General features: G+C 61.9%; 1 protein-coding gene across 2 annotated transcripts in view; it reads left to right on the forward strand.

The window, feature by feature from the left end:
* SLIT1 (slit guidance ligand 1) overlaps positions 1-21047 on the forward strand; it is a 64017-nt gene extending 42970 nt beyond the window's left edge. For both annotated transcript variants that reach the window (XM_075107927.1, XM_075107928.1), the window contains 33 exons: positions 3154-3225; positions 3362-3433; positions 3845-3916; positions 4149-4312; positions 4717-4864; positions 5361-5432; positions 5701-5772; positions 5874-5945; positions 6076-6219; positions 6349-6512; positions 6625-6648; positions 7104-7248; positions 7387-7461; positions 7693-7836; positions 8139-8282; positions 8404-8570; positions 9685-9817; positions 10870-10938; positions 11331-11402; positions 11609-11680; positions 11991-12062; positions 13629-13792; positions 14148-14272; positions 14490-14587; positions 15393-15532; positions 15903-15996; positions 16162-16299; positions 16663-16900; positions 16990-17120; positions 17212-17366; positions 17432-17720; positions 18393-18604; positions 18684-21047. In XM_075107927.1, coding sequence (XP_074964028.1) covers positions 3154-3225; positions 3362-3433; positions 3845-3916; positions 4149-4312; positions 4717-4864; positions 5361-5432; positions 5701-5772; positions 5874-5945; positions 6076-6219; positions 6349-6512; positions 6625-6648; positions 7104-7248; positions 7387-7461; positions 7693-7836; positions 8139-8282; positions 8404-8570; positions 9685-9817; positions 10870-10938; positions 11331-11402; positions 11609-11680; positions 11991-12062; positions 13629-13792; positions 14148-14272; positions 14490-14587; positions 15393-15532; positions 15903-15996; positions 16162-16299; positions 16663-16900; positions 16990-17120; positions 17212-17366; positions 17432-17720; positions 18393-18604; positions 18684-18928 — 4198 coding nt within the window. In that variant the 3' untranslated portion in view covers positions 18929-21047. The remainder of the gene's footprint in view (positions 1-3153; positions 3226-3361; positions 3434-3844; positions 3917-4148; positions 4313-4716; positions 4865-5360; positions 5433-5700; positions 5773-5873; positions 5946-6075; positions 6220-6348; positions 6513-6624; positions 6649-7103; positions 7249-7386; positions 7462-7692; positions 7837-8138; positions 8283-8403; positions 8571-9684; positions 9818-10869; positions 10939-11330; positions 11403-11608; positions 11681-11990; positions 12063-13628; positions 13793-14147; positions 14273-14489; positions 14588-15392; positions 15533-15902; positions 15997-16161; positions 16300-16662; positions 16901-16989; positions 17121-17211; positions 17367-17431; positions 17721-18392; positions 18605-18683) is intronic.
* Positions 21048-21318: the final 271 nt, after the last annotated feature.

The raw sequence follows: 21318 nt of genomic DNA on the forward strand, positions 1-21318 counted from the left end.
AGGGAGCAAGCGGGGGCCCTGCTTTGCAGACAGGCTTCTGAGAGCTTTCCATTGGGGCATGCACATGTGCTACAGCCTCCCCGCAAGGTCTGCCTGAGCGCAGGCATCTGGCTGTCGCCACCACTCCAGGGCGGAGGTTGTGTGTCCCCCATCACCTGCTCACCCCTCTTCATCCTTCCCCCTTTGCAGCCCCTGGGACTACTGGAGCCCTCTGTGTGGTGCGGGGAGAAAGTCCAGCTGCATGGTCCCTGTGGCATGGGGATGCAAGGATAGTGGTGCTGTGGATGGCCCGGCTCCTTGGGCATCCCCTGGATTTCAATGACCAGGAGCTTTAAACTTGAGCTTTAGGAAAATATCTGGAAGTGAAACCAGAAAAGGCAAAAAGGGCAGCTGTGACAATGGGCAGAGGTGTCTTTCTTTCCCCCTTCCCTGACTGTGCCTGTCTGCTGGCCAGTCCCCAGTGGGGCTGTCGGACATGTCAGCGTTTGTGGTCACTGCTGGCACTCTGCACCAGATGGCAGCGACGTGCTTGTATTTGGCAGGGTGTGAGGTGGCACCGGCACAGCCACTGAGGGTGCCACAAGCCGCGCAGCGGAGTGAGGAGAAGCCGTGCCATCTGCTGTTTCTTCAGTGCTAAAGTGTAAAGCAAACATAGCTGGGAGCTATGAAACACCAGGAGGAAAGGGGCCGTGCCTTGTTCCAACACTGGGGCCCGAGGATCCCGCAGGCAAAGCATGTGTTTGTCCTGGTGTCGTCAGCTGTGTAACCATGCCGGCAATGTAAGCCCTGCGCCAGGGCCTTGCTGAAACCCTCACATCCAGCGTCTGTCCATCTTGGCTTCAGTACCCCCAATGGCAGCACTTCATTGGTGACTGTCACAAAAAGCTGTGAAGGGGAGAAGCCTCACAGAGTCAGCTGCAACCTTCTAGGAGCGTTTCCCTCGCGAGCTGCAAGTGAGCAGCTTGCAGGCAGATGCTTGGGTTTACTCCCTGGGTGTACTGGGACTCCTGGGTGCTGTGAGCGGAGGAACACGAGCAAGGTTTCCATGGGGGAACCAAACAAGCTGCAGGCAGGAGCTGTCTGGGCAGACAGTGCCGGAGCTGCGAGGGGGTTGCTCCGTGCTTGGCCCTGCTGCAACTGGTTTAATGTTGGAGGCCAGGCAGCTGCCAAGAGGGAATGTGTTGCATTGAATGCATTTGCTAGGAAGAGTGGGAAACTTCTGGGGGTTTCCAGAGGATTTTCTAGGGGATTCCATCTGCTAGGACCCAAAGGGAAAAGGGGATTTGGGGTGATGCTGTGCTTTCCTGAAAGGTCGTTGCAATTCCTGGAGGCCCCGGGGCTCATCGCGGTCCCAGCAGAGGATGGGGAGGAGTTTGCATCTAAGGGGTGCTGGGGTTTGCTGCCTTGGGAAGGGCTGGCGCATCCTGGGCGGGACGAGGCAGCGCAGGCAGGGCAGGCAGCGCAGGCAGGGCAGGCAGGGCAGGCAGGGCAGGCAGGGCAGGCAGGGCAGCCTGGCAGTGCCGCCGCGCGGGTAGCGGTGAAACTGCGCCTGCTGCGCGCCCGGCTGCTGGCAGGGGAGCCAGGACTTACCCCGCCCAGGAGCCCGGGCCCTTCCAGGGGTGGCATCTCCCTTCTTCTGCCCCAGCAATGGTATTTTGCCAGCCGGGTTTGGTCCCCCAGGATCAACCCAGAGCAAAGCACCAGTCCCTGCTCCCTGCATACGGTGCCAGAGTGATGCACCAGCCCCTGCTCTGCACGAAGTGTGCAGTGGGCAGGGGCTGGTGCATTGCTCTGACACCGTATGGCAGCTCCTTGGTGGCTGGGCACCTCACCAGAAGGCTGGGCAAGCCCACTGCCCTTGGATTTTTCTTCTCCACATACATCTGTGCAAGCAATGCTGGTGCTTCCCTCTGGCAATCTTTCCCTGTTGTGCCAGTGAAGCTTTCGACTGCGGTGAAGTCCCAGTTTGGAGACCTCCAGGTCTTTTGTAAGCAGATGGTGGGCCACACTGAGTCCATTTTCTGGAGGAAATGGGAGCATGGGGAGGAGTGTGGATGCTATGCATCCATCCTGAACCAGCCCAAGTGCCCTGGGACATCAGTAGTGAACAGGCTTTGTTATGTTGAAGCAGAGCTGGTGAGCACTGAGTGTGAAATGCTGGCATCCAGGGACACCCCAAACCACCCCTTGGGGCTGGGATGGGGGCATGTCTCTGTGGCCTGTGTAATGCTGGGGGGAGCTGAATCCATGTGGGATGCCCTGGTCCTGCTCCTCACTCACCCATGCACTTGCTGAATAGGACAAACGCCATGCTATGCCTCAGTTTCCCTGTGCCAGGAGGGAGCTGGGGACTTGGCCTCCTGCCCTGTGAGCGGCTGGAGCGGGGCTGTGCTGGCATGGGGCTGGGGGCAGGCAATGCAGGCACCTGCTGAGCTCAGAGGAGCTCCTGGCCTTGGGGGTGGGAGAGGGAATGGCAGCATAGGCACTGTGGGGCACAAATATGATAGGCAGGTCCCCCTGAGAATGGGGTGAGCTGAGCCAGTCCACCCAGACCCTACTTTGCAGTGGGATTTTTGGCATTCATAGTTGTTAAAAGCCAGCCCAGGCATGGCAGGGGATCTGACCTGCTGCCAGCCCTGCAAACACAGAGCCCGTGCTGGCCCGGCACACCCCGGCACTGCAGAGTGGGTGATTACAAGGACAGTGCCATGTAGTGATGAAGTAATTAATGACCTGATTATTTGTGCCCTCTAAAGTGCGGGGCAGGCGCCATGGGAATGCCTGCTGGAGCCACTAAGTATAATTACCAGTTAATCAGCAGGGACCCGTACTTACAGCAGTCACAGGGTATTTAAGTACGGAGTGTTTTCCCAGAGCTCTGCCCTGCTGCTCTGCTTGTCAGAGCTGGGGACAGCAGTGCCCCAGGAGCCCCAGCCACTTGGCAGCCACCATGGATGGAGCAAGACTCGCCTTGGGATGGACAGCAGGGCGGTGGGCAACCAAGGACCTGAAGCCAGATTATAGTTTCCCAGAGCTCCTCAGGGATCACTGAGTGCCGGGGCATGCCCCTGCCTGCGGATGCCCTGGTCCCACAGGGCATCATGCTTTTTTGCAGGCACTGCTCATTTTCCATCCTGCCTCTTTCTTCTGCAGGGACCTGAGCGAGAACTTCATCCAGGCCATCCCCAGGAAAGCTTTCCGTGGGGCCACCGACCTCAAGAACCTGTGAGTCCTGGCGGGGATGGGCACAGGTGGCGCGGGGGAGTTTGGGGTCAGGTCTGGTGGCAGGAGGCATCAGGAGCCACCAGTTGCTCTCTGCATGGGCTGTCCCAGCAATGCTCCCTCCATCTTTCTCCCACAGGCAACTGGACAAGAACCAGATCAGCTGCATTGAGGATGGGGCTTTCCGCGCCCTGCGGGGGCTGGAGGTCCTGTAAGTGGCCAGGGGCCGGCTGGAGCCTCCAGCCCACAAGCCCTGTGTAGATTGAGGGTGTGCCCAGGTACTCCCTGCTCACCGAGGCGCTGCAGGGACACCCCCAGCGTGCCATTTCTCCCTGGCCCTGAGGAGGGACTGAGCAGGGGTCTGGTACGTTGGGCTGTGCATCGGGGCCTGATCCTGCCCCGGGGAGTCCACCTGCCTGCAGCTGGCTGTGGAGGGGAGAAGCCTGGAAAGGGCAGCAAGCCCTGCCTGGGATTTGGGCTGTCCCCCTCCCTCACCTCTCCATCCACCCACGCTGTGCTGGGGGTGGGCGGGTGCTGTTGCTCCCAGGGGTTTGGTGCCACCTGGACCATCTCATGCTCCTGGCCTGGCTGCCCTGACCTGCCCCCCTCTGCCTTCCTGCAGGACCCTGAATAACAACAATATCACTTCCATCCCCGTGTCCAGCTTCAACCACATGCCCAAGCTGCGGACATTGTGAGTGCAGGGGCCATGAAGGTGGGACAGCTCTGTGGGGAGGGGATAGAGGGGACACCCCCGCAGAACATCACCAAGCACTGTCGAGCAAGGTGGCCTTGGCAGCCAGCGCAGATGCTCTCGGGCTCCTCCATGTCCTACTCTGTATGCTCCCAGCCTTTGGGATGAGCCAGGCTGGGGCAGCTGGAGGGCAGGTGGGTGGGCAGGAGCTGACAGCCTCATCTACCCACAGCCGCCTGCACTCCAACCACCTCTTCTGTGACTGCCACCTGGCCTGGCTCTCACAGTGGCTGCGCCAGCGTCCCACCATTGGGCTCTTCACTCAGTGTGCTGCTCCAGCCCAGCTCCGTGGCCTCAATGTGGCTGAGATCCAGAAGAATGAGTTCAGCTGCTCTGGTGAGGGCGATGGGGAGCCGGTGGGTGCCAGGGCAGAGACATGGGCGGGGGGACAAAGCCTGTCTCATCAATGCAGCCCACCACCACTCCCTGCCACATGCCCCAGCCCAAAGACTGGATGCACGCTGTGGGGTCAGCTCAGGTCAGCACCATCCCTGGTGTGGGGACAACATGGGGGCAACACCACCCTGTCAGTGTGACAAAGGGTGCATCAGTCTGTGCCCTTGGAGCTGAGTGCCTTTTGCACGGGGTTGGGGCGCACCAGGACCTTGTGCATCTGCTCAAGGGTGCCATGAGCTGTCCCAGCATGCTGAGCTGTCACCAGGGCTCCTTCCTTGGGATGCCACCATCCACTCTCCTGGCCCAGCTCTTTGTGACTCCTATGCTGGCTGCTTCTCCGGCAGGACAAACGGACCCAGCGCGTGCCCAGCTCTGCAGCTTGTCCTCTGGATCCTGCCCGGCCATGTGTACTTGCAGCAATGGCATCGTGGACTGTCGGGGCAAGGGGCTGACGGCCATCCCCGCCAACCTGCCCGAGACCATGACGGAGATGTGAGTACGGCCCCGTGCCAGGCTCTGGGTGGCTTGAGGCATTAGGGACATGAGGGCAAGTCCTAAGGCTCAGCCACTGCATGGGGCAGCAGGCCTTGCCTTTCTCCCATGCTGCCCAGATTTAGCCCTGGATTTAGCTGCATTAAAAATGTAAATAGAGAAATAATCTCCTTAGGGGAATCCAATTATGGAGCAAAGCCCCCATTGGCATGGCACACAGAACACATGGGAGGCAGCAGGCACCCCCAGACCTTGGCTGATGGGGGGGTGGAGGTGCTCCTTCTGCCCCAGCCAGCACAGTGCCCCCACAGATGGCACCCCGCCCAATGGAGAAAGCCCTGACCACAGGCTGCAAGTGGTTCTTGGAGTGCATGGTGCCACACTGGTGGGGTAACTTACTGCAAGCCTGGGGGTGTTTCAGTCCTCCAGCCCTGCCAATGGGGTGTTGGGGCTCAGCCAGCCCTACAGCCTTCATGTCTCCCCCTTCTCTTTGCAGACGCCTGGAGCTCAATGGCATCAAGTCCATCCCCCCAGGCGCCTTCTCTCCCTACAAGAAGCTGCGGAGGATGTAAGTGTACGGCCTCCACCAGCCTATCCTGAACCCCAGCCACCCTTCACCCTGCTGTCCACTGCTGTGAGCCCACAGCCCCCCACTCCAGCAGGCATGGGGCACTTGCTGTAACATGGGTGCACCACATGGCAGCACTGGGATGGGGTCTCAGATACACCCAGCTCTGTATGTAGGTGCTGCGGGTGGTCCCCTGGACCCAGCAGGACGATGGGGGCATGGGGTGAGAGAAGAGGGGTCCAGGCCACCTTTCCCCTTTGGGTTTCAGAGACCTGAGCAACAACCAGATCTCAGAGATCGCCCCCGATGCCTTCCAAGGACTGCGCTCACTGAACTCCCTGTAAGTACCCACGCTGGGGTGTGTGGGGCAGATGCTCTGCCGGCAGAACCGTGCCCCCCACTGCTGCCCCCATCCCTCTCACACCAGCCTTCCTCTCCTAGGGTGCTGTACGGCAACAAGATCATGGACCTCCCCAAGGGCGTCTTCGGGGGACTTTTTGCCCTGCAGCTGCTGTAAGGCACTGGTGGCTGGGTGGGACGCTCTGCAGGGACACCGGGAAGCAGGGCTGAGATCTCTAACACCTGTGGTGCAGGGAAGGGGGTCCCTAGCCTCCCCAGCCTCACCTCCCTCCCTCCGTGCCAGGCTCCTCAACGCCAACAAGATCAACTGCGTGCGGGCAGATGCCTTCCAGGACCTGCAGAACCTCTCGCTGCTCTCACTCTATGACAACAAGATCCAGAGCCTGGCCAAGGGCACCTTCACCTCCCTGCGGGCCATCCAGACCCTGTGAGTGCCCACACTGGCTCCGACACCTGTGTGGGGGGTGCCTGGGGAGGAGCATCTCGGTGGGTAGCTGGGACTGGAGCTGGTCGCCTGCTGTCCCCAGCGGTATGTCACCTACTGTCCCTGGCACAGGCATCTGGCCCAGAACCCCTTCGTCTGTGACTGCAACCTGAAGTGGCTGGCAGACTTCCTCCGCGCCAACCCCATCGAGACCAGCGGCGCCCGCTGTGCCAGTCCCCGGCGCCTGGCCAACAAGCGCATTGGCCAGATCAAGAGCAAAAAGTTCCGCTGCTCAGGTGAGAGCTGTCCCCGTCCCTGCCACAGGTGTCCTGTGGCATGGCTGTCCGCAGCCCTGCCCCAGCCTGGTGTCCATGTGCTCAGGGTGCTGATGTGCTTTTTTCTCCGCAGCCAAAGAGCAGTACTTCATCCCAGGTAAGGGGAAGAGCCACACGCGGGTGTTTGTGGGTGCATGTGCAGTGCCCGTTCAGCCAGGCTGCCTGTGGGTGTGGTTGTGCCAGAGCCCCACGGTCTAGCCTGGCAGGGCCACGCTGCATTTCCCATAGTTTCTGCTTGTTGAGTGCCCAGGTGCTGCGGTAACAAAAGTGCTGGGTACCGGGATGTGTTGCAGCATCTCCCATTGTGCCCCCATGAAAGGGATCCGCCTCTCATTGCAGGAAGGCGGAGGGTGGTGGGCAGCACAGCACCCTGTGTACCCAGGGCAAGTATCCCTGCAAATAAGCTGCTTTGGGCATGGAGAGGAATAACATGTGTGCAGCAGCTGGGATGAGGGGAGCTGGGGAAGAGATGGAGCATGGCTGGGGTGTGGGAGGATCAGAGGAGGGAAGGGCAGGCGCAGCCCCCATGCCTCTGTCTGTGTTGTCGTGCAGGGACGGAGAATTACCAGCTGAACAGTGAGTGCAACAGCGATGTGATCTGCCCCCCGAAGTGCCGCTGTGAATCCAGTGTGGTCGAGTGCTCCAACCTGAAGCTCACCAAGATCCCGGAACGCATCCCTCAGTCCACGGCTGAGCTGTAAGAGCCTCCTCTCTCCCACTCCGCTTTTCCTCCTGCAGCCAGAGCATCACCGGTGCTGGCTTTGGCTCAGGGTTTGGTCTGTGCCAGGCCCTTCACAATTATCTCCTGAGCTGTTTTCCCTGTCACCCACCCCAGGCGCCTGAACAACAATGAAATCTCTGTCCTGGAGGCCACTGGCATCTTCAAGAAACTCCCGCATCTGAAGAAAATGTGAGTATTGGGCAGGCACAGCTCCGTCAGGAGTGCCCAGGGGCTGGGAAGGCACATGGGGGTCCTGGTGCCAGAGTAGCCTGGGGTGTAAAATGGGGGGGCACATCCCAACCCAAGGGTCCCCTGAGGACCTGGGCATCACAGGGTGCTCAGTGGGACCTGGGGAAGTCAGGGTTCAGGATGAGGTTGAGGCAGAGCCCCCTGTTGCAGCCTGCTTTCCCCTCTCCACAGCAACCTCAGCAACAACAAGGTGTCGGAGATTGAGGATGGGGCATTCGAGGGGGCATCCTCCGTCAGTGAGCTGCACCTGACCGTCAACCAGTTGGAGTCAGTGCGGAGCGGCATGTTCAGGGGCCTGGATGGGCTGAGGACCCTGTGAGTCCCCACTCTGCTGTGGGCATGGGGATGGGCATGTCCCTGCTCCTTGCTCCCCTGCTCTGCCTATGCTGCCAGGCTGGTGCTGTCTGCATGACTGCGGGTCCAGCTTGGGAGCACCTTACCCATCCTCTGGCCATATCCAGAGCTGGGGAAGGGCTGAGTTTTGCTGCTCAGGGTCTGGCTCAAGCTCATCCTGCTGCCTGACAGCAAGGCGGGCACAGCCCAGGCACTGCTGAGGTGGGTTTCCTCCAAGGTGCCCACCCGGTTCATTAGATGCCCTTGTCCCCTTCCCTCTGCAGGATGCTGAGGAACAACCGCATCAGCTGCATCCACAACGACAGTTTCACGGGGCTGCGCAATGTCCGCCTGCTGTCCCTGTATGACAACCAGATCAGCACCATTGCTCCGGGTGCCTTCGACACGCTGCAGTCCCTCTCCACACTGTATGTCTTGGGCCCCAGGGGGAATGCTCCCAGGCTGTCCCCATCACGGCAGAGGGCTGAAGCAGGTCCCCTTGCCTGATGGCTGCTCAGGTGATGCCTTCATGCTCCCTCCCGCGTGCAGGAACCTACTCGCCAACCCCTTCAACTGCAACTGCCAGCTGGCCTGGCTCGGGGACTGGCTGCGCAAGAGGAAGATTGTGACAGGGAACCCACGGTGCCAAAACCCTGACTTCCTCCGGCAGATCCCGCTCCAGGACGTGGCTTTCCCCGACTTCAGGTGTGAGGAAGGTAACTCATGGGCCCTGTGGTGTTGGGGGTGAGGGAGAACCAGGCTGCTCCTCCCGGGCTGGCACCATGCTCCCTGTCCTAGAACCATCCCTGTTCCCACGATGTCCGGCAGTGTCCCGTAGCAAGCTGGTAGCTCAAGGGGTCCCTCACCCCTTTAACACCCTCCCCTAAAGATGCGTGCATTTCCTTTCCTGGTACCCAGCCCTCAGGGCTGCACTTAAATACCCATGGGCTGCTCTGAAGCCCGGAGAGGAGTTTGCACCCACCAAACCGCGTGGCCCTTGTACATAGGCAGGTCTGTGCTGGAAAACACTGTGACCTGGGTGCTGGCAGGAGCAGATGTGTAGGCAAAGCCCACAAGCATCCGTCCTACTCCTCCCCTCCTTCCCCTCCCAGCCCCGCATACATGCCAGAGCCGGGCAGACGGAGCAGGCAAAGAGCGTGCATGTCAAGAGAAAAGCCTTTATTTGTTTATTTATTTTAGTTTAGAACATCTTTTTGAGCCTTCAGGAAAATATTTACAAACAAATCATCATTTCTTCTGCTTTCCTTTCTCCACCATGTCAAAGACTGAAGGGTTGCATCCTGCACCTTTCCTAGTGGTGCGAGATAACATACGGTCGTCCTGGGGATGCACCTCCCACAGGAGCCCAGGGCTACGGCGGGGAAGGGGGAGCAATGCCAGCTCCTCTGGGTGCTCGGCACAGGCACCTCGCCCTCTGGTCTGTGTCTGGGAGATGGGTGAAGTGTTATTTCAAGAGGATCTGCAGGGCTGAGCTCCTTCCTCTGTGCCCTCCTCTCTGCCCTTCCTGAGGCTGCATTTTTGCTCGAAAATGGTGAAAATCAGGGCAGCCTTGAGCTGGCTGGTTGAATCCATCCTGGTGGGGCAGGTGATTTCTGGGCACAGGAGAGGTTCCTGCTCCACTGACTCTCAGCCAGGCTGGGGCTATTCCCTGCAAGTGGGCTGCCTGCAGCACCCTGCTTTGGGGGTGAGGGGAGATGGTCAGCATGGGAGGGGAGCAGTCCTAGGCAGGCAAAAGGCACCGAGTCCAGCCTCACATGGTGCCTGAAGGCTGGGCCTCAGTGACTTTGTGGCTCTTTGTGCCCCGTGCAGGTCAGGAGGAGACCAGCTGCATCCCCCGGCCCCAGTGCCCGCAGGAGTGCACCTGCCTCGACACCGTCGTCCGCTGCAGCAACAAGCACCTCAAGGCCCTGCCCAAGGGGATCCCCAAGAACGTCACGGAGCTGTGAGTGGTGGGCGAGTGCCCAGGCTCTCCCCCCCACCTCCAGTGACTTTGTGGCTCTGGGTGGGGGGGCTCAGCTGTGGGGTTGCAGGTGTCGGGGCAGAGATGCTCCCTCCCACACCCCCATCCTGGACTGGTAGTGGGAGCAGGGCCCCCACCCAGCCAAGGAACCCTGTCCAGCCCCAGCCCCAGTGAGGGGCTCAGCAAGAGCCTCTCTGCCAACTCAGGGAGACCAAAGGAGATGTGTAAGGGGTGTTGTCACAGCAGCTGGGTCTGTGGGAGGAGGAAGTGTGGGACAGCTGCCCCCTGCATCTGCAGTCCCCGTGCTGCCATGAACCCCAGGGCTCTAGGTCCCCAGCAGCCTGCCATCAGCAACAGGATGGGGCCACCCTGCCTCTGCCAGCTCCCTGGTCCTGCTCTGCCGCCGCGTCTCCCCACGGCTGCAGGGGTGGTCTTGGCAGCGCCAGCTCCGAGCACACAGGGGTGCGATTTGCTTGGGGTCAGCCACCCATCAGCATGGTGTCAGGGAGATACCCAGGCAGCCATGCCAGGTCTGGATGTGCGGGGATTGTGGTGCTCATTGCACCTCTGCACCTGTCTGGGATGCAGCAAGTCCTGTGTGCAGGGGTGTAGGCACTGTTTGTGCACATGCATATGTATACACCCCCTTACACCCCTGCGCTGTCTCGCACACCCCTTCTCCTTTTCACATCCTCCATTCTCTCTCACACATGCCTTGGGAATGGTTACAGCCGCCCACGCTCACATCGGGTGTGTAAACGCAGCACGTGGCTGGCCGTGCTCACACACACAGACTGCTGGGAGACTGCCCCCAGGGACCCATGTGCAGAGCCCCCAGGTGTGCTAATGTGCTTGCACGCTGGCTCCCCGACCAGCCCAGGGGTGTGGGCCCCAGGTGCCAGGAGGGTGATATGCTGGAGACTCTCCTCACAGCCCAAAGTCTATAGGGGTGTCTCCTCAGGAGAAATGGGAGGGTGGAGAGAGGGACCTCCTGCTTTTTCACCACTCCAAGGTGCTTTCATTCTCCCTTGCAGCTACCTGGATGGAAACCAGTTCACCCAAGTCCCGGGGCAGCTCTCCACCTTCAAGTACCTGCAGCTTGTGTAAGTAGCCAGGAGGAGGAGCCCAGGCAGCCGGTCCCGCTGCTGGGACTTGTGGGCAAGGACAGGGGCTGTCCCCATGATGCATGATCCCAAGGAGGGGCCCGACAGTGTGCAGGGACCCCCGACAGCCCTCTGTGTCCCCCCTCTGCACTGGGACACAGCCGGCTGGCAGCAATGTTCAGCCCCTGGGTACTTACAGCCTCTGCTGGGGCTGCGCACGGGGCAGAGCAGTGACAGCAGCATTGCTGCCGGCACCCTGTGTGACAGCCCTGCTGCTCCCTTGGAGGCTGTGCCATGCTGCTGTTTGCACCCCATTGCAGATGTGCTAGTGGGGGAGCAGTGAGGGGGGATGGGACCCAGCTGGCTCCAACCCTGGGGTTTCTGTTTTCCAGTGATCTGAGCAACAACAAGATTAGCTCCCTGAGCAACTCCTCCTTCACCAACATGAGCCAGCTCACCACCCTGTAAGTGTGGTCCCTGCCGTGTTGTTCCTTGGGGACCCCAAAGACGGGGGTTGCTGGGGACACCAGGGTCTCCCTGCTTCCGCCTGGGTGAAGCTGTGGTTTGAGCTGGAGCGGACGTGTCGGGTGGCAGGGGGTGGCTGGGGGAGCACACAGCAATGCCCACAGCGGTGCCCACGGCGCTGTTACCTCCTCCTTCCCTTCCGCAGGATCCTCAGCTACAACTCCCTGCAGTGCATCCCTCCGCTGGCCTTTGAGGGCCTCCGCTCCCTCCGGCTGCTGTAAGTACCTGCCTGTAGCCCTGCTCACAGCCCCGCTCAGCCCCTTCTCTGCTGCTGACTGTGTCCCCATGTCCCCCGTGCCTGCCTGGAGGTGGGTGTAGGCAGGCGGGCCCGGTACAGGCTGCAGGAGGAGCAAGGGAAGATGTATCAGCCTCTGGCAGCAGATGGTACATTCACAACAGTGACAATGCGGTGGGGTCTGGCTCTGCCACCCATGCCTGGACCACGGGGTGGGGGGAGCCCAGCTGGTCACAGTCCTTGCTGCCCACCCTGGAGCCATGGGGATCGCAGGACCCTCTGTTCTCTGCAGGTCTCTCCATGGCAATGACATCTCCAGCCTCCCTGAGGGCATCTTCGCAGATGTCACCTCCCTGTCCCACCTGTGAGTATCTCCCTGTCTGCAGGGTGCAGGGCTGGAGGCAGGCTAAGAAGACCTTTAAAAACCGTGGGGGTGAGCCCAGCTTCTCTGAGGGCTGAGCTGCCTCCTCTCTTCTCTGGGCTGGTACTTGGGACAGTGTTTGCAGAGCAGTGCCATGCCGTGCCTGGTGTCCCTGTGCTCAGCTCCCAGGTCTGGGCATGCAGCTGAGCCTCCCAGTGCTGCTGGGATAGCCTTATGGTCCTTGCTGAACCTGCCGGGTTCCTGGGGTCCCCTAGCATGCAGGTCAAGCCAAGCAAGGTGCTGGCATGGCTGTGGGTTGGCAGGGGCTGCTCTGACCCATGCCAGCAAGTCGTTTTAGCCTCCTGCCAGGGTGCTTCCCTGTAGCAGCCCCCCCAAATCCATCATCAAGCATCCTCCTGCCAGTGGCGATGTTTCAGCCCCTCTTTGCAGGAGCCCATAGCCCAGGAACACAGCCCTGTACCCACCACCCAGGGCAGGGGCTCACAGTGACTTTTTGGTCCCTTCCCTGCCCCTGCTAAGCCATTCTCACCCACCTGCTGGTGGCTGGTCCAGCTCCTGGCATCCTGGGGGTGTCAGGCTGTTCCTCCAGCCTGGGGAGAGCATCTTGATTTTCAGTCCTGGCCTCCCTGTGTTTTCTGGGAGCAGCACTGCTTGGTCTGGTCTTCCTGACTCTTCACCAATTTCCCTTGCCGAAGCGTGGTGCTGCCTTTGCCTTTGCACTGTCAGCCAGCGCTGACAGCTCCCGCAGGGCTGAGCTGTGTCAGCAGCCGGCGCTGTTGGTGCTGTAGGACTGGGTTTGTCAGCGGCAGCAGATCAGCTGTCCCTACTGCCTGCCTTCTGGGCTGCCATCTCCTTCCTTCGTCACAGGTGTCAGTCGCACCAGCCCTCCGTCACTGCTGGCCTTTGCAGTGAAGGAGGATGCAGAGAGGCATCCAACGGCTCAGCCTCCCATGCTGCTCCCTACCCAGCTCTGCTGTGGAGCAAAGCAACTCTCCCTCCTCCTTCTCCTCTCTCAGAGCAATTCCTTCCTATCCCCCGACGCTGTCCCCACAAGCTCCAGCCGTGACCCACTGCTTGTCCCCAGCCGCTCACTCCCATGTCCCTGCCCTGCAGGCTTGTGCAGCAGAGCCCAGGTTGGCCCTGTGGCTCCCATGCAATGGTCCTGTGGTTTCTGCACAGCCTCAAGGTGCTTTGCCTGGTTTGCGCTGAGCCCAGGCAGCTTTGCCCAAGTGCTGGAGAGGGACCCCGAGCGTTTCTGTGTGGGCAGCCAGAGGAGAGCCCCAGCAGGGAGCCACAGGGCACTGCGTGGGCTGTGGGGCTGGCAGGAAGGTCGTCTAACTGGGCAGCAGTGTGGGGCTGAGTGGGCGCCCCAGTCCTCCCACTGCAGTCAGTATCTCGCTCTGGTTGGTCTGGAAATGGAGGAGCACCAGGTCCTCCCATCACATGGCAGCCCAGCCAAGTGACCAAGTCCTGTCCAGTCCCAAGGTCTCTGAGCCCAGCTCCCTGCTGAGGGCTGTGGGTTCAGTTTTGCCTTTCCTTCCGCTGCAGAGCCATTGGGGCCAACCCCCTGTACTGCAGCTGCAACCTGCGCTGGCTCTCCAGCTGGGTCAAGACAGGGTACAAGGAGCCAGGCATCGCCCGCTGCGCTGGGCCCCCTGACATGGAAGGCAAGCTGCTGCTCACCACCCCTGCCAAGAAGTTTGAGTGCCAAGGTGAGAAGCGCCCGTGCTGCCCGTCTGTCCACCCATGCCCTCCTCAGGCAGGGCAGCAGGCATCACAGGGAGACAGGCTGACTCCTGCCCTGCACCCAGACTCCAACATTTCATCCACTGAGCTGCCTTGAGGAGGGGGACTGGGATGCTTCTGTCCCCTTACCTGACAGGTGGCACATACCTGGTGACTGGGCATGCACGTGGCTGTCCCATTGCCTGGTGCACAGCTCCATGGCAGGGCAGGCTCTGCGCCCAGAAATGGCTGGGGCTCTGCCCGCCATGTGGATGCCCACAAATGAACACCTCTCCATCACTCCCTGCACTGACGGTCATCTCTGCGCCTCCCATCCCGCAGGCCCACCCTCCCTGAGCGTCCAGGCCAAGTGCAATCCCTGCCTCTCCAGCCCCTGCCAGAACCAGGGCACCTGCCATAATGACCCCCTCGGCTCCTACCGCTGCACCTGCCCCAGTGGCTACAAGGTACCCTGGTCCCAGGGGTCCCAAGCGCAGGGGGATGTCTCCCTGCGGAGGGGAATGCTGTAGCGCTGGGGCTCTGCCGTGCCCCCGGGGCTCGCTGCCTGCAGGACCGTTCCCCTTCTCTGCAAACCGCAGTGCCCTGCCGAGTGGGATGGGGCAGGGAGAGCTGGGCATGCTGCTGTGGCACCCTCCTCACTCCCACCTCTCCCTCCTTTCCCAGGGCAAGGACTGTGAGGTAGCACTCAGCGGCTGCTCCTCCAACCCCTGCGGCAACAGGGGGACCTGCCAGCCTCAGGAAGGGGAAGGAGCCGGGTTCAGGTGAGTGCTGGACCCACAAAAGATGGGTGTTTGGGCAGTGGTGTGGAGTGGTGGCATCCCACAGAGATAAAGTGATGCTTCCTTCCCATCCTGCATGCTCACTTGGCCATATAGCTGGGATATTGCATTCACCCAGCAGCTCCGGCCCATGCTGCCTGCTCTCCGCAGCCCTTTCTGCACCTCCTGCCAGCGCAGCATCAGCAGGGCAGCATGCTGGCTTTGCTCCCCTGTGCCCCCAGCTCTGCAGGCTCCTGGGCTGAGGGCGTGGGGAGAAGAGGGGAGTCCCACCACCACAGGAGGTATGGGGAGGCAAAGGGCAGCAGGATTTGGGGCTGGGATCTGGCTGCTGCAGCAGGGCTGACTGTGAGATGGGGCAGGGTGCAGCTCTGGGGTTGCTGCTGCTCCCTGCCGAGCTGCTGTGCCCCCATGCAGCCGTCACTACCCTGAACGCTTCAGGCCATTCTGGGAACTGGGGTGCAATTAGCAGCTAAAAATAGACAGCAGGGTGGGGGTGAGGAGGTGGGCTGCGCAGCCACTGGGCCCCCCTCCCCGTGCTGAGTGGCCTCTCAGCCCGTTGTCGTGGCAACTCAGCATCCTCACTGTGGGCTCTGTGTGGGGCTGCGTGCTGCCACCGTCCCCTGTGCCTGGTGTTCGGCAGGGGGCACCGAACCCTGCCCCCCCCGGAGCTTCTTGGCATGCATGCATGCATGCTCTACAACCAAGATCCTGTGCTGCCATTCTGGGGGGAACCACCCCAAAACAGTCCATTTTCTGCCCCCTGACGCTGCCCCGTGCTCCACGGCAGGTGTCTGTGCCCAGTGGGCTTCGAGGGCCCGAGTTGCCACACCGCCAGTGACCCCTGCAAGGAGCACAACTGCGAGAACGGGGGCTCCTGCGTACCCAGTGCCACCAACTACACCTGCCTGTGCCCTGCCCACTACACAGGTACCTGGCATGAGGGCTGGCTGGCCCCAAACCTCATGGGCCTGGCAGGGTGATGTGCCCAGCGCTCCCCCCTTCCCAGCAATGAGGGCCGATAGCTCCTCTGCCTGCTGTCGCAGTGCCCGTCACTGGCCTCTGGGCTCCCCTGGGCCCAGCTGCCTCGAGTTTGGCTATGCCCAGCTGAGGCCCTGTACCCTCGGATGGCCTCACTACCTGGCTGGGGCGAGAGCTGCCTCTGGCAGATCACAGCCCTGTGTCTGCGGCAGTGCAAGCTGCAGGCTCAGCAGCTCCCTGCCTTGAGCTGGGCTCTGCCTGCCCCACGGGGTCCTGGAGCTGCTGGGCACCCCCTGGCACCCCCTATTCTGCCCTGCAGGGGATTTCTGTGAGCAGCCGCCGGATTTCTGCTCGGCTGAGCTCAGCCCGTGCCAACACGGCTCCACCTGCATCTCCACCAGCCAGGGGCCCAGGTGAGCCCCTCCTGCCCCAAACCAGTTTCTCCTGGCTACCTCGCAGGGGAGATTTGCTTTTTTGGGGCTGCAGCTTGCAGGCTGGCAAGGGGGCGTGGGGAGGGGGCCGCCGGGAGGAGCAGGTGGGAAGGGAAGGGGTAGCCACGAGCCCCCTGCCTGCCCCAGGTGCGAGTGCATGCCCGGCTATGTGGGGAGCAACTGCAGTGAGGACTTCAATGACTGCCAGGACCACCGGTGCCAGAACAACGCCCGCTGCCTGGACGAAGTGAATGGCTACTCCTGCCTCTGCACCGAGGGCTACAGGTACTGTCAGGGAGACAGGGGCACCAGGGGATAACGGGCATGGTTACATGTTACTGTGCAGCAGGGACCAGTCCTGGCTACTACATCCATCCATCCATCCATCCATCCATCCATCCCAGTGCAAGAGGATGGAGTGGGCCTGGGGCTGTGGGTCCCCAGGGATGGAGGTGGAGGGGACCCAGCATTCCTGGATAGGGACCCCAGGATGAGGCTCAGAATCCAGGCATCCCTCTGATGCTGCTGACTGGAGAGCCTCCCCAGGGACCCCAAAACAGAGGGGTGCTGTCAGAGACCGATGGCATGGTGGGCATGTGGGAGGGTATTTTGCCAGCCCTGTGCCCAGCAGCACCCTTGGCCCTGCAGCGGCCAGCTCTGCGAGATGCCACCCCGCACCGCCAGCCAGCCCGGCCTCTGCGAGCGAGCTGAGTGCCAGAACGGGGCCCCGTGCGTGGAGCGGGGTGCCCGTGCCCTCTGCCAGTGCCTGCCCGGCTTTGGTGGCCCCAAGTGTGAGAAGCTGCTGAGCGTTAACTTTGTGGACCGTGACACGTACCTGCAGTTCACCGACCTGCAGGACTGGCCCCGGGCCAATATCACTCTGCAGGTGAGGTCTGGGGGAGGTGTGGGGCATCAGGGGGGTGGCATTGGGGGTGCTGCCAGAGGGATGTGGGCTCCCACCTCTCCATCTGCCAGGTCTCCACAGCTGAAGGCAACGGCATCCTGCTGTACAATGGTGACAGCGACCACATGGCAGTGGAGCTGTACCAGGGCCACGTCAGGGTCAGCTATGACCCTGGCACCCACCCCAGCTCAGCCATCTACAGGTACCTGCCACCCCTTCCCCACTCGCTGGGGGGTGCCACCCCCATTCCATGGGCTTGGGGAGGTCCCCAGTGACCCAGCCCTCCCCCCTAGTGCCGAGACCATCAACGACGGGCAGTTCCACACCGTGGAGCTGGTGACCTTCGACCAGATGGTGAACCTCTCCATTGACGGTGGCAGCCCCATGACCATGGACAACTCGGGCAAGCACTACACGCTGAACAGCGAGGCTCCCCTCTACGTGGGAGGTAGGACAGGGGCTGGGAGGATGGCGGGGGGCAGCCAGGCATGCTGACAGCCCTGTTCTCCCCAGGGATGCCCGTGGACGTCAACTCGGCCGCCTTCCGCCTCTGGCAGCTCCTCAACGGCACCAGCTTCCACGGGTGCATCCGCAACCTTTACATCAACAACGAGCTGCAGGACTTCACCAAGACGCGGATGACGCCAGGGGTGGTGCCGGGCTGTGAGCCCTGCCGCAAGCTCTACTGCCTGCACGGCATCTGCCAGCCTGCCGGTGCCCAGGGCCCCGTCTGCCACTGCGAGCCCGGCTGGGACGGGCCCCACTGTGACCAGCCCCACGGCGGCCCCTGCCAGGGCCACAAGTGAGTGCCCCCGCCCTGACGGCTGCCCCGCAGCAATGGCTCTGCCCCACTGGCTGTCCCAGAGTGACCCATCTGTCCCATTGGCTGTCCCGAAGCAACAGCACTGCCCCATTGGCTGTCCCACAGCAATGGTCCTGCCCCATTGGCTGCCCCACAGTGATCCACCTGTCCCATTGGGTCTTCGGCTACCCCACTTCATTGGCTGCCCCACCGCAACTGCCATTGGCTCATTGGCAGCACCTTCCTCATTGGCTGCCTTGTCACTGTCATTGGCCGCCCCTCAGTGGCCACCCCTCTCATCCCTGCCCTCTCCATTGGCTGTCCCTCCTCACTGCCTGCCCTGCCCACCCCCCCCATTGGCTGCCAGTCGCCCTCCCCTGGGACTGGGTCGCGCCGTGGTGCCGTGCTGTGCCGCTGGCACTGAGATGTGCCAGGGCCATACTGTGCCGGTGGTGCCGTGCCAGAGCCACACCAGTGCTGTGGCAGTGCCGTGCCACGATGGCTGTGCCGTACAAGTGCCGTGCTGCGGCAGTGCCGTGTCGTTCCCTGTGCAACACCGTGCTGGTGCTATGCCGGTGCCGAGCCATGCCACGCTCCGTGCCGGTGGGCCGTGCGTGCTGGTGCTGTGCCGTGCCGTGCTGGCGGGTGCCTGACGGCACCGGCTGCCCACAGGTGTGTGCACGGGCTGTGCCTGCCCCTCGACGCCCTCTCCTACAGCTGCCAGTGCCACGAGGGCTACCAGGGGGCCCTCTGCAACCAGCCTGCCGAGCCGCCTGACCCCTGCCGCCGCTGGCCCTGCGTCCACGGCCGCTGCCACCTCACCCCAGGCAGCCAGCCCACCTGTGAGTGCCACAGTGGCTATGCCGGAGCTCTCTGTGACCAAGGTAGGCGCCGGGGAGGTGGATGCCCGGCGGGGGGGCAGCCCCACGCTGGAACGCCAGGCTGAGCATCGCTTTCCTGCAGAGCTGGAGTGCCGCGGGGAACCGGTGCGGGACTACCACCAGGTGCAGCGGGGCTATGCCATCTGCCAGACGACGCGGCCGGTGGCCTGGGTGGAGTGCCGGGGGGCCTGCGGCAGCCCCGGTGCTGGCTGCTGCACCGGGCTGCGGCTCCGGCGCAGGAAATACGCCTTCGAGTGCAGCAACGGTGCGACCTTCGTGGAGGAGGTGGAGAAGCCCAGCAAGTGTGGCTGCAGCCAGTGCCTGTGAGCGGCCACCGGCCCCGGAGAGCTGGGGGGCCAGCAAGGAGCCCCACCCAGAGCCAAGGACCTCGCTTTGCCCTGTGGCGGCGGCACCACCATCCAGGTGCTCCTGAACCACAGCTGCACTGGAGGAGCCCAGCGGAGGGGTAGAGCTGTTGCATCTAGAGGGTTGGAAAAAAAAAAAAAAAGAAAAGAAAAAAAATACCCCACAAACAAAGCAAATGTGTAGATAGAGAATTTTTTAAGAACTGCAGCTACACAGATGTGTGGATACGGGGTGGGCACTCTGCCCAGCTGCTCCCTGTCTGCTCCCTGCGGCACTCTGCCTTCCCCCCGGCACAGCCCCGCAGCCACGGAGGGCAGTGCCTGTGTCCCCCGTGTGTCCCATTCCTGGCAGCCCTGTCCCTTCCATCCAGCCAGGTGAGCCAGGGCCTTTTCCATCACCTGGGGCTGGAGCACTGGGGCCTGGGCCGTGGCAAGCCAGGACTGGCAGAGGGCTGTGTAGTGTAGCCATCATCCCATGGTCCTGGTGAGCCCAGAGCCCAGCTCCCCGTCCTCTGCCAGCCTTGGCCTCCCTGCTGAGGACCTGCCACCCCTCCAACGGCAGGAAGCAGCTCCCTGCTGCTGTAGCTGGGGTGCTGGAGCCCAGAGCACCCCAAGTAATGCCACCGGCTCCGTGGCTGCAGCCTAACCCGCTGGTGGCACCCCCGGGGCTGTGCTTGCTGGCTGGGCTCTGGGGAGCATCCCACCGTGCCCAGAGATGGGGCATGGCTCCAGCCCATTGCAGTGGCATCAGGGCTACGCTGGGTGGAGCAGGACCAGGGTGATCCCAGGTGTGCTGAGTGGGTCATGGGCAGTGGGGTGCAGATGTCTGTGGGGAACCTAGCGCCAGCCCCACCCTGTGCTGTGGGGGCCAGCACTGTGCTGTTAATGTGGAGGGGGCCCCAAACAGCCCTGGCCCGGCCAGGTGGCTCTGCACAGAGGTAGGAGCCATGTGGGGCAGCACGGGAACCCCTTTCCTCCAGGCTCAGCTCCAGGGCGGCTCTGCAGCTGGGCAGGGGTGCCCCGTGTCCCGCTGGCCCAGCCAGCCAGGGCAGGAGGCTGCTGGAACAGCTGGGGTGCAGGTTTGCCATGCCTATCACCGGGTCTTCGGTCTCATGGGTGCCAAGGCCAGCTGAAGAGGCTGAAGATGCCCAAGCCTACAAGCCTGGAGCTGACACCACTGCCAAGGCAGGTCCCACCAGCTCCCGGGCTCAGGTGCTGCGCCTGGGCGGCACCTCTCTAAAGCCTGCAGTGCCAGGGGATGTGCAGGGCTGGCGTGGGAGCAGGGGCAGTGCCGCTGCAGCACAGGGAGCCTGTACCAGGGGAAGCACATCTGCCCAACCTCCTCAGCAGCAGCGCTTCTATGCCCATGGGGGCCAAGGATGGTGGGGGCCTGACCTGAGACACCACACGCAGCTGGACAACGCGTCACCATGTCACCTGGGTAAACAAACATCCCAGGACTGCAGCCCCAGGTCCCGCATTGCACTGCTCCAGCACATCGGCTTCCAGGTCTGCACCACTGGCTGCAGCTGGGCTCCGGACATCTTCGCCGGGTACAGCCAGCTCCATGGGGGCTGTCACCATCCCTGCTCACCACGAGTATCCAGGATGTTCCCACTACCACAGGGACGTGTTTCTGCCACAAACGCCCTCTCCACAGGAGCCCCTCTGCCCTACGGAGGAGCCGGGATGCGTCTCATTTTGCCCGTGGCCTGGCCAGGGCTTGGTTGTGTTGTGTTTCTGTTCTCGCTGTAAGCTAACCGCTAAAGTATCTCTTTATACAGAATACTTACAGATTCTAATATATATTTGTATTTCATTTTGTTATAGTATTTTTATATGTTTGGGGTCAACAAATGATGTTTTCTTTTTGTTTACAGATGCTACTGGGCAGGAACATGACGGTGGCTTTGTTTGGCCCGTGGGGTTTGTGTGTGTGTCACTGTTGAAGACGCTGGTTTGTTACTAGGCTGGCGAGGGAGGCACTGAGCATCCTTCCGCTGGCAGAGGCTGTATTGTTTTAGGAGATGTTTGGTATTGTCTATGTTGTCTTCCATGTGAACATGACATTTATTCATTCAGAGGCTTGGCCTCTTCTTTCCTGGGGTGAGGAAGGGGACAGCTGGTGCTTGGGAGCTGCTGGGCATACAAGGAGGTGGCACAGGCTGGGGAGAGTTGGTCGTGCCATGGGTGATGATTTGCTGCTCCTGGAGCAGCCCTGGCCACCTCTTCTGGCCAGAGCATTGCCCACAGGGTGCAGGGACACGTGGCCCCGGGCTGCGGGCTCATCGCTGGGGAGAGCCGGGGTTATTGGTTCAATGACTTGCAAAAGGAGCCATCGCTGCCTGGATC

This window comes from Phalacrocorax aristotelis, chromosome 12 (genome assembly GCF_949628215.1).
Source record: "Phalacrocorax aristotelis chromosome 12, bGulAri2.1, whole genome shotgun sequence".
NCBI lineage: Eukaryota > Metazoa > Chordata > Aves > Suliformes > Phalacrocoracidae > Phalacrocorax > Phalacrocorax aristotelis.